At 46.4% G+C, this 11613-nt stretch overlaps 1 protein-coding gene across 5 annotated transcripts in view; it reads right to left on the reverse strand.

The window, feature by feature from the left end:
- Nucleotides 1–11613, reverse strand: part of KCNAB1 (potassium voltage-gated channel, shaker-related subfamily, beta member 1) — a 613103-nt gene that overhangs the window by 3447 nt on the left and 598043 nt on the right. For all 5 annotated transcript variants that reach the window (XM_006897776.1, XM_006897775.1, XM_006897777.1 and 2 more), the window contains one exon: nt 3487–3575. In XM_006897776.1, coding sequence (XP_006897838.1) covers nt 3487–3575 — 89 coding nt within the window. The remainder of the gene's footprint in view (nt 1–3486; nt 3576–11613) is intronic.

The raw sequence follows: 11613 nt of genomic DNA on the forward strand, positions 1-11613 counted from the left end.
ATAAAATCCTTGCCTCCAAGGAGCATCTTGGTTTCACCCTCTTCAGGACAGACCTGTGTGTTCTCTTGGCAGCCCGTGAGCTGTCACAAAGTCTAGTTCTCCCACTGCCGAGCATGATGCCAGACGTACTAGTAGAACTAAAATCACCGAATTCAGTTGCACGTCTGCAGTGTATGGATGTTCCCCCCCCCCATCCCTTCACCATGCTTTGCCTTTCCCCAGAGCCTGAGTGCCGACTGGAGAAGACAGGGTGACATTCCTAAGAGGGGCAAGCCCATGCAGAACCAGGGATGTGGCCGGACCCAGGAAGCTGTGCTGTGGCAAGGGTTTGGAAGTAGAAAGCCAGAGCTTGTTTTACTGTCCCAAGGTTATTCTGGACTATTTCTAAATGTAAACTATTTCATCAAGATCCTCGCCCCCTCTCTGACCATCTTGTTTTCTTTGGGAGGGTCATGGCTGATTGGTGGTGCTGGTTCTGAGGACAGGACATTACTGCCGCCACCCTCAGTAAATTCACCTGGTCACTCGTTGCCATTGAGTCGGAACTGACTCGTAACTGACTCTCCAGCGGGTTTTTAGAGGCTGTAAGTCACATGGGAGGAGACTGCCCACCTTTCAGAACAGCAGGTGGATTCCAACTGCCAGCCTGATGCCCCTTTGTGTTACCAGCCCAACTCCCTTCCACCTGTGACACTAGAGCCTCCTTTCCCTGAAAACCCCCTAACCTCCCAGCCATCAAGCCAATTCCAACTCATAGTGACTGAGAAACTTGATTGCTGGTGGGACAGCCGTGAGAAGGGTGATGGGGGGTTCATTCTGGGCCCCAAGAATCTGGATCTCTGGCGGGGCTAGCAGATGGCCTGGGCATAGCATGGAGATGGGTACTCTGTCCTTGCTGCTGGGGGACATGATCTTACACATCCTACAGGTACATAGTAAATAGTCATTAGACAAGTGTTTCCTGTGTTGGCTAACAGCTGCATAGAATGTTCCCACCTCCACCACCAACTCATTGCCCTCAAATTGGAAGTGACTCGTAATGGAGCCTCCAGAGAGTTTTCTGAGGCAGTGAGTCACGTAAGAGGAGCTTGCTCATCTTTCTCCCACGGAGCAGCTGGTGGATTCAAACCACCTGCCTCTAGGTTGGCAGCACAACTCTTTACCCACTAGGCCACCAGGGCTCCTAGTGCAGGATGCTAGGAACTAGAAAATCACTGCAGAAACAAGAGAAATAAATGAACCTGGAGGGGGGGTAGAGATGATGATATCGACATACGATGTGTGATGCGCTGTGATGGAGGGGTGCGGGCTGCTGTGAGAGCAGAGACAGTGCATTGGTGTGTTAGCGACTGTCCCTCGAGACCCCCTGCGTGTGTCTGTGAGCAGTGGCGCTCCGTAGGGTTTCCAATGGCTGATTTGTGGAAGCAGATCTCCAGATTTTCCTTCTGCATCACCTTTGGATGAACTTGAACCCTGGCACTGTCAGTGGCCAAATGTGTTTCCACCACCGAGGGACTTCCTGGCACATTAAGTCAGGGGAAAAAAAATTACGTCAGGGTTGTGACAGATGTATGCATATCAATATTTATTGGAGCATTAGTCACAATAGCAAGGAGACGGAAGCAGCCCAAGTGCACATCAACAAAGGAATGGATGGAGAAATGGTGGTACTTTTACAAAGTGGAATATTACACAGCATTGAAAAATAATGAAGAGCTCCAGAAACACCAATCAACATGTCCAAGTCTAGAGGACGTTATGCTGATTGAAATAGCTTAGTCATAAAAGGACAAATATTACATAAGAGTTAAAAAATAGGATAGTTATGAGGAGAGGGTGCAGGGGTGCCAGAAAAGAATGGATAGGAAATGGTCATTGCAGTGGAACAGGGGGAGGGAAAACCACCCTGACAGATGGATGATCAGACAGTATATTACAATTAACAGACTGGAACAGGACGTACATAATGGATCGGATGGGGCGTGAGAAGAAGAGAAGGAGCAAATAGTCTGAGGACAGTTTATGCGCAGGTAGGTTTATGCATGGAGAGCGGTCAGGCAGGGGCGGGAGAGCAGGGAGTGTGACCAGACATTAGAAATGGATGGGAGGTGTGAAGGGCTAGGCTACAGAGAGGCTTTGCCAGGACACCCTGAGAAATGGCATTGCACAATTGCAACTAATGCCATAAACGACAATGTATGTGATTGTTGTTGTTGTTATGTGCCGTCGAGTCATTTGCGACTCATAGCGACCCTATGTACAATAGCCCTAAACCCTGCTCTATCCTGTGCCAATCTCATTGCCTCTGACACACCCATCCCGATTACCCCAGTCACTGAATCAATCCACCTCATAGAGGGTCTTCCCCTCCTGCTCTATCCCTCCACTCTACCCAGCATGATGTCCCTCTCTAAAGACCTGTCTCTCCTTACAACATGTCCAAAGTATGTCAGATGAAGCCCTAGAATCCTTGCCTCCAAGGAGCAGCCTGGTTTAACCCTCTCCAGGATGAATCTGCTTTCTTGGCAGTCCATGGTACATTCTATACTCTTCTCCAGCACCACAGCTCAAAGTCATCAATTCTTCTTCTGTCCTCCCTAGTCATTGTCCAACTCTCTGATGCATAATAAGTGATTGCAAAAACCATGGCCTGTATCAGGTGCACCTTAGTCTCCAGAGAGACACCATTGCTCTTGAGTACTTTAGAGAGGTCCCTAACCGCAGACTTTCCCATCGCAGTACGTTTTTTGATTTCCTGGCTACTGGTGCCAAGAGTGTTGACCGAGGAGCTGAGCAAACTGAAGCTGTGAGCACTCTTAATCTCTGCCATCCATCCTGATGCTACCGATTGGTCCGGTGGTGAGAATTTTTGTCTTCTTGACACTGAGCCTCAGTCTGTACTGAAGGCTGCAGTCCTTGACCCTCTGCAGTAAGTGCATGAGGTCCTCCTCAGTTTCAGCGAGCAAAGTTGTGTCATCTGCATAACACAGATTGTTGATAGATCGTCCACCAATCCTAACACCACGCTTCTCATAGAGCCCAGCCTCTCGGATAATCTGCTCTGCATACAGGTTGAAAAGGTATGGAGATAGGACACATCCCTGGCGTATACCCTTCCCAATTTTGAACCATACATTGTATGTGAATAATTAAGTGAAAAACATGAAAAGACATTTGTGGACTGAAAAATGAATAGTATATAAACATTGTTCTATGGCTGTTACACTTCAAGTGTGGGTTGTTAACACAGGTTTGAAAATACTGTGTTTTAATAAGCAGGGGCACCCCTGAATTCAACTGTAATGATGTTCTTCTGCCTCTCTCCCCTTCCTGTCCAGCCTCCCCCCACCCTCACCCCTAGTCAGTCAGCCTGTTCCTCTCCCACTGGAGGCCGTGGGAGGAACAGGATGCTGCCCAGGGATGTCTGCCTACGTTTCAAGCCCAGAACTCCCCCGGAATTTGTCAGAGAAGGGCTGCAGTACTTGCCTGAATGGCGCCGAGGTTTTCAATGAGTTGCTCAGGAGTGGAGGATCCCAGGAGCACAGAACTCACCCCCTCGTTTCTCAGACACCACGCTGGGGAGAGACAAAGAACCCAGTCAGGAGTCAGAGCACTGGAGAGCAGCTGGAATGGGAGGGACTGTTAGGGAGTGGAGGCCAGTGTTTCCCCGCAGTGAGAGCTCAGCACGCAGGCTGTGTAGAGGATGGATGGACTGTGGGCTCCGGGCCATCATCTACCAGAGGCCTTGCCCCACCACCCAGGGCCACGCTCTCGGTCCTGAAAACATGGCCCAGCATGGCTGTCCAGCTGGCATCTTAACCCCTGTTCCACTGGGGCCCACGATCTTCTGTCTAGTTCCTATGCTCACTCTCTCCCATCTGTAATAGGAGCCCTGTAGACTCAGGTGCCTGGTGCCACCACCTCCTTTCTTCCCAGCATGAAGCCCATCGTGTGTGTGTGTGTGTGTGTGTGTGTGTGTGTGTGTGTGTGTGTGTGCGCGCGCGCTCGCTTCACTGTCTTCCCGGTGCCCAGCCTCTCACGCCTGTCCTCCCTCTGTGCTCCCCGCAACCCCTAGGAGGAAGCCCTAATGCTGCATGTCTCTATCTCTGTGTCTCCTTCTCTGTCTCCCCAGCGCCCAGTCCCTCGCTCCTGCCCTTCCTATACGTTCCCTGCAACCCCTAGGAGGAAGTCGTGCCTCTGTGCTTCTGCTTCCATGGAGGCGACAGAGCGGGCTGGGGGCACCCTGTCCTCTGGGTGGTGCCTTTGCCTCCACACTTCCACCAGCTGAGTCTGTGGCACAACCCTTTTCTTCAAAAGTCTGTTTATTTCCCTTGGCTGCCTCATTCCCCTTGACAACTGTTGTCCTTAAACATTCCACTCGTTGAGAAGACGAGCTTGTCTCCCATAGAGAAAACCAAGCCCACCCAGTGGATTGTTCCTGATTTCCCCTTCTCCTACCTACACAAGTATCTACATGGTCCAGATTCTGAGGATGACATAGGCTGTTTCCAAGGCCAAGTTCAACTCCAGCCTGCCATCCATTTCCTGGACTCCCGACATCCATCATTTCTCTTTACCTCTTGGCATTTGAACCTCTCACTATCCTTTCTCTTTGTTAAGCAAATATGCTCAAGTCCTTGTGCAGAGGGAAGCAGTCTCTGACCCTTCATGTGTGCCTCAGTCCTGCACAGCCACTTCTGTCCCTCAGAGGGACTTTGGACCCTAGTACTCTCCTCACATCCCTCCCACTTTCTAACCATGTCCCTGGAGCCAAGGTCACCTTCTGGCTCTAGACGTGCCTTTTCTGGACCTTTATTCAAATGCAAGCCCATGGGAAGTGGCCTTCAGTGTCTGGCTTCTCTCATTTCACATGTTTTTAGGTTCATCTCTGTTGAGTAGTTCAGTGCAGTGGGTTTCTCCACCCTTAACTGCCTCTAGACCAGGCATTTTTAAGTATTTAATCTCATATTGTTACTGAATAGCGTTCTCTTGTGCAGCTATGAGGATCCACTTTGAGAACCATTGCTCTGGACCATTGCCACCCTAAGGGATGAAGCTGTTAATCTTGTTGTTATGTGCCAGCGAGTCACCTGTGACTCACAGCGACCCTATGTACAACAGCCCTAAACCCTGCTCTGTCCTGTGCCAATCGCACTGTCTCTCACACACCCACCCCCATTAATCAATCACATAGAGGGTCTTCCTCTCCTGTGTTGTTCCTCCACCCTCCCAAGCATGACATCCCTCTCCAAGATCTGGTCTCTCCTTGCAACATGTCCAAAGTATGTCAGAGGAAGCTTCAGAATCCTTGCCTCCAAGGAGCAGCCTGACTTCACCCTCTCCAGGATAAACTTGTTTGTTCTCCTAGCAGTCCATGGTATATTCAATACTCTTCTCTAGCACCACAGCTCAAAGGCATCAACTCCCCTTCTATCATCCCTAGTCATTATCTAGCTCTCTGACACATAGCAAATGATTGCAAAGACAATGGCTGTTAATCTTACTCTGTCATATTTTCTCTTCTTCAGCTTCTCCATCTTCAGGTCTCCATCCACTTTCCCATCTTCATGTCTTGTCTCTCCTGACATTGAACTTTGTGCTTGAGAAACAACTAACTCTTTGCAGGACTGCATAGCTATCCACTCCCTCAATCCTTAAACATTATGCTATTTTTCTCTTTAAGCCCATACTTAACCTGTTCCCTTGACCTCACGAATATCTATTCAGCCTTAGAGATTTGCTATTGTGTCACCTCTTCAAGTCCCTCTCTGGACCCCCTTGTGCCTTTCTCAGTGATCTTGCATGGGACATCTTGTAGCAAACTGCTGTTCATCTGGCCCCTGACACGGCTTACAGCGAGATGTCATGAGACTATTGTAATCCATAATGTCTCGTTGGCTGTTTTTTAAAGTGGATCCTAAAGTCTTTTTCCTTCATTCATCTTAATCTGGAACTTGCAGTGTCGTCTGTGCAGCATCATGATAATATGCCCCACTGACTGGCGGTGGCTGCACAGGCGACGTGCTGCCTGGGAGCCAAACTTAAGTGGTCTTCGTGGAGGATGAGAAGGCTGCTTCTGAGGCATTGCTGCTGCTTCTATACTGTCAAGTGCCACTGAGCCGACTGCAGCTCTGTCACCCCAGTTCCCTCTCCTGGGCCCTCGTTGCCAGTCCAGTTCTGTTCAAGCCCATTGCTGTCGTCATCATGTTGAGGTGTTTCCTCTCTTCTGTAAATCCTCTACCTTTCCCAGCATGACGTCTTTTTAAAAGGTATACCTTAGAGGCACGGCTGGTGAAACTTAGTCTCACGTACCTTGGGCATGTTGACAAGGAGGGACAAGTCGTTGGAAAAAGACATGCTTCTAACACAGTGGGTGCTTATGAAATCACATAGTAGGTGCTTATGAAATCACATAGTAGGTGCTTATGAAATAAGCAATAAATAAATATCAACAAATATCACTTAGCAGCTCTTCTACCTCCTGTGTTTTAAAGCCCTACTGCCACTCGAGACTCTTGTGCTGTTACATGCCCATTTTATTGTTGTTGTTGTTACGTGCCGTCGGGTCGTTTGCGACTCATAGTGACCCTATGCACAACAGCCCTAAACCCTGCTCTATCCTGTGCCAATCGCATTGCCTCTGACACACCCATCCCGATTACCCCAGTCACTGAATCAATCCACCTCATAGAAGGTCTTCCCCTCCTGCACTGTCCCTCCACTCTACCCAGCATGATGTCCCTCTCTAAAGACCTGTCTCTCCTTGCAGCATGTCCAAAGTATGTCAGAGAAGCCCCAGAATCCTTGCCTCCAATGAGCAGCCTGGTTTAACCCTCTCTAGGATGAATCTGTTTGTTTTCTTGGCAGTTCATGGTACATTCAACACGCTTTTCCAGCACCACAGCTCAAAGGCATCATTTCTCCTTCTGTCCTCCCTAGTCATTGTCCAACTCTCTGATGCATAACAAGTGATTGCAAAAACCATGGCCTGTTTAGAATCATTAAATTTTTCCACTTGGGCAAATGACTGCTGTGTAAAGGGAACAGGGCTAGTTGTGCGAGCCTCTGCCTCCTTTTTGGGGCTGCATGTGCTGTGACTCGCAGGTCTTCTTGACTCTGGTGGCATTTCTGCGGCCAGAACTTAGTGCCTGTAAACGAATTCTAATGTTAGCATCTGCCGATGCCCAGCAGGGCTGGGGGTGGCTGGAGCACCTGCTCGGCTGCACTGGCCGGCTCTCTGAGTACCACCTGCAGATGCTTCTGGGTAATTAACATCTCTGGCCAGGTGGTGAGAACGAGGGGTGTAAGCAGCACGCACACCCAGAGCGCCTCGCCATGATCAAGGTGCCAGCGCTGGCTCCCCGCAGGTGAGGGTCGTGGGGAACCTGCACCCTCTGGGGTTTAAACAGTCTGTTTCCTGCCAGCTGCCTACCCTGCCCCCTCCTCTACAGATCAAAGATAAAGACCAGGAAGTGATGGACCTTTTGGTTCCGAGAGTTCTGTGGTTAAAAACAGAATCACGTGGGTATAAAGAAAGGAAAACCAAGTGACCAAAAGAAAAAGACATCATGGGCACAGAGGAACAAGGGGACAGGGGAGAGGGGAGGGGGAAGTGTTTTCATTTTAACTCTGATTGCAGAAGGAGGGTTTTTCATGCCTATTTAACATCTAGTGAAAGTATAAAATGTTATAAAGACACTCTCCCTACAAAGAGGATGTTCTTTTAGCTGATCCAGAGCTAAACTCAGTACCTGCCTTGTAACCCCAAGGTAAAGGTCATGACTGGGCAGAGAAAGGGTTACTGTATATGCATATCACTGCTCTCATGGCCAGAAGCTCACAGCATTGGGGTGTGTGTGTGTGTGTGTGTGTGTCTAACTCTGTGGAAACATCATCATCTTCGTCACAGCTACTGTTCACTGAACACCTGCCTCTTACTTCATGCATGTCATTTCCTTAAGATTATAAGATACATATCGTGAGACTCATTTTACTGATGGTAAAATTGAACATCAGGTTATAGTAAATAGTTGTCAGGTGCCCTCAGGTCAACTACGGCTCCTAGCAGCTCCAGGAAGCACAGATCTGAACTCGGCTCTCTCCTGGGCCATTCTCGGCATCTTTGATATGTTTCAGCCCATTGATAGGGTCTGTGTGACGATCCATCTTATGGAAGATCTTTCTTTTTCTGTCTCAGGTATAAACAGGCTAACTAATCACATTGAATACATTCTTTTTAAAGAAAATATAAAGTGACAAGTCATAGGCAGTCTCCTCTTGTTAACATTTACAGCTTTAGGAACTTGATAGGTAGTTGGAACCAAGTCAATGACAGACTTTGGTTCTTTTGTGGAACCACCTCCCATATTCATCTTCCTATGACTGTTAACTATACTTACCACCTTTGTAATTTCCAATCTCACGCGCGTCATAGCCAAGAAATATTACATTAAGTGCTATGATTTCCATAAAATTATCTTTAGGTCTTTGTTTATGGCATAGTTTTATGTGATTTGAACCAGTTCCTGCTACTTCCTAATCCTTAGCATTTTTTAAATTATAGTATACTCATTTTATTATGGAAAAAGAGATATCCATTTTATGGAATACTATGCAGCACTTAGGAGCAACAATTTCAAAAAATACTGTATAATATGAGAGAAGCAGGAGAGCATGATGCTGAGAGAACTAACTCAATCTTATAAGGACAAATGCTGCATTATTATAAAAATAGAAGAATAGCTAGTAAGATTTGTATAAAAGTCCAAAGCAGGATGTGCAGGGGGCAGGGGGGCTGAGGATGGGGATAGGGGGAAATCACAAGGTCACAGAGTTGGGTGGGCGGAAGGAGAGTGTGAAGATCCAATGGGGATCTGAAAAGACGGAGTAATAGTGGGCATAGATCAATGGTGAGTAATTTTGTAAAATACAATGTATGAAAAAACAAATCAGAAGGAAACCCACAATGTATAGGAATGATCATATGAAACACAATGTGAATGAAGGAATGTGCAAACAACAATTTATATGCATGAAACACAATGTGAATTTTGTATGCAAATCAATATAAAATTTTAAAAATAGATAAATGGTTAAAGTGGTATCTTACTATGTCTATTTGTCAAATATGATCTTTATGGCAACTAGATATAATAAGATAGCATTTTAATTTATTTTATTTTATTATTTTTGTGTGCATGTACCGTCAAATCAGATCTGACTGGTACAGGAGGAGATTGTCCCTCCTTACCCGGCAGAGCATCTGGTGGATTCGAACCGTTCACCTCTGGGATTGTAGTTGCAGCTCCTTGCCACTAGGCCACCAGAGCTCCCCTAAGATAGCATTTTAAAATGTGCACTTGCAGACACAGGTATGCTGAGGCTCAGGGAGTGAAGGGTCCCGGACTACATTCCCTGCCCCCACCCCAAATTTCTGAGGAAACCCTAGCTCCCCGCAGAAGCTGGAAGACAGTTTGGCCTTTCCTCAAATGTTGAACGTAGAATCTCTGTATATCCAGTTATTCCACTACCAGGTATATACCCCAAGGAAATCAGAACTGAGACACAGAGATCTATCTGTAGGAGACTGTTGGCTAAAGAGGGTCAGGCCTCACCCACTCAGCCTCAGGAGAGGTCACAGATACACTTCCAGCAGACATCACTATTTTGTATCTAGAGCACTTGGGAAGGGGTCTGGGGGAGGGAGAGTACCCAGCAGTGTTCCTGGGAAGTTCTAAGCTCCTTTGTCTGCTCAAGAGGAAACATCAACCCCATCCACCTCACATAATGCCAAGGAAGCAACATCAACCATTATAAAATGTATAATCCATGATATTAATGCCATGTACCATATTCTACAATTACTACCACTGTTTATGTGCAGATATTTTTCATCACCTTAAGTAGGCTCAGTACCCTTGAAGGGAAGAGACATAAACTTTCTATGTTCCTTGCCTTCTGTTCCTTGATAAAACTGTTCCACTAATTAACGTTTGCTGATTCTGGAAATCTTATGTAAGTAGGAACTTAAAATATTTATGTTTATGCCACCCAGCACAATGCTTTCAAAGTCCATCCATGTTTAAGAACTTTATTTTTCTTTATGATTGGAGAGTATTCCTTTGTATGACTACAACACATTATGTTTATCTGTTGATGATCACTGTAATATTTCTACCTTTGGACTATTGTGAACAAAGCTGCAGTGAACTAATGATATATACCTACCAGTTTGAGCCCTGCTTTCGTTTCTTTTTTTTCTTTCCTTTTTTTAAATTTTTAAAAAATTTTAATAATTTTAATGAACAACAGAGATTTTGGATTTCCATTCATTCATTGTTGCACTTTTCTCCCTGCCCAGCCCTCCCCCACCCCCCGCCCCCTACCCAGTTCACTCCTCTCTTTGAAAAGTAGAAGAAAAATTCTTTCTTTGGTACACAATCCCCCCACACCCCTCCCACCGCCCTAAGGGCACTCCACTATGCAACCTTAATTGTGGACTCCTGTGCTTTCAATTCTTTTGGGTAAATAACTAGGAGTAGAATTTCGCTAAGTCATGATAACCATATGTCCAGCTTTTTTTTAGGAACTGCCAAACTATTTTCCACAGTAGGGGCACCATTTGGAAGTCCCTTCTAAATATGTCACAAATGATTAACACATTGGGCTGATAATCAGAAGTTTGGAGGTTCGAGCACAACAACAGGTACATTGTAGGAAAGACCTGCTGATCTAGTCCTGAAAATTAGCCATGGAGCATAGCACCACTGACACAGTAGGTTCTCACCAATCAAAATGGACTTAATGACAACTGTTGGCTTTGTTTTCAATTGCTTCATGTGGAAAGTAGAAATAATGATAATAAGAGTACATAATTTGTTAACATATATAAAATAGTTGGAAGCAGGAGAGGCATCCACTTCGTAAACAACATGCCTTTGGAAACTCTATGAACTCTGATAAATGACTGTAGTTATAGAGGGGCTTCAGGCCTTTGTTCGTAGGGTTGCTTTGAGTTGTGCTTGACTCGATGGCAATCAACAACAACAACAACATATAAAATAGGGCTTCTTGTTAGGAGGGACCAGTCCTTGGAAAAAGACGTCATGCTTGGAAAGGCAGAGGGTCAGCGAAAGAGAGGAAGACCCTCAATAAGACGGATCGACACAGTCAGTGACCGTAGTGATAGGCTCGAGTTTGCCCGGGATGGTGAGGACGGCACAGGACAGGGCACAGTCACAGCCACTGTTTATAGTGCCGCTGTGAGTTGTCGTGGCCTCGACAGCACTAACAACCACCACAATGCTATCAAACTCCTTATGTGACTGCTATGAGGCTTGAAGGAGACAAGCGACGGGAGTCTCCAGCCACGTGGGGCTAACAAACACAGGAGGTGTGACTAGCCTGAATGCCTTGTGCTACCAGTTATAAAACACACCCTGGATTTCAAGTGATACAAAGCACAAAATAATTTCATAATAAACTTTATGCTCATATTGTGGTCAAGGATTAATATTTGGAATGAACTTCCCCGAAGAAGACATTCAGATGGCTTATAAGCACATGAAGAAATGTTCAAAATCCCTTGCTCTAAGAGAGATGCAAATTAAAACA

This window comes from Elephantulus edwardii, unplaced genomic scaffold (genome assembly GCF_000299155.1).
Source record: "Elephantulus edwardii isolate Elephantulus edwardi_28Jun2011 unplaced genomic scaffold, EleEdw1.0 scaffold00215, whole genome shotgun sequence".
Classification (NCBI taxonomy): Eukaryota; Metazoa; Chordata; class Mammalia; order Macroscelidea; family Macroscelididae; genus Elephantulus; species Elephantulus edwardii.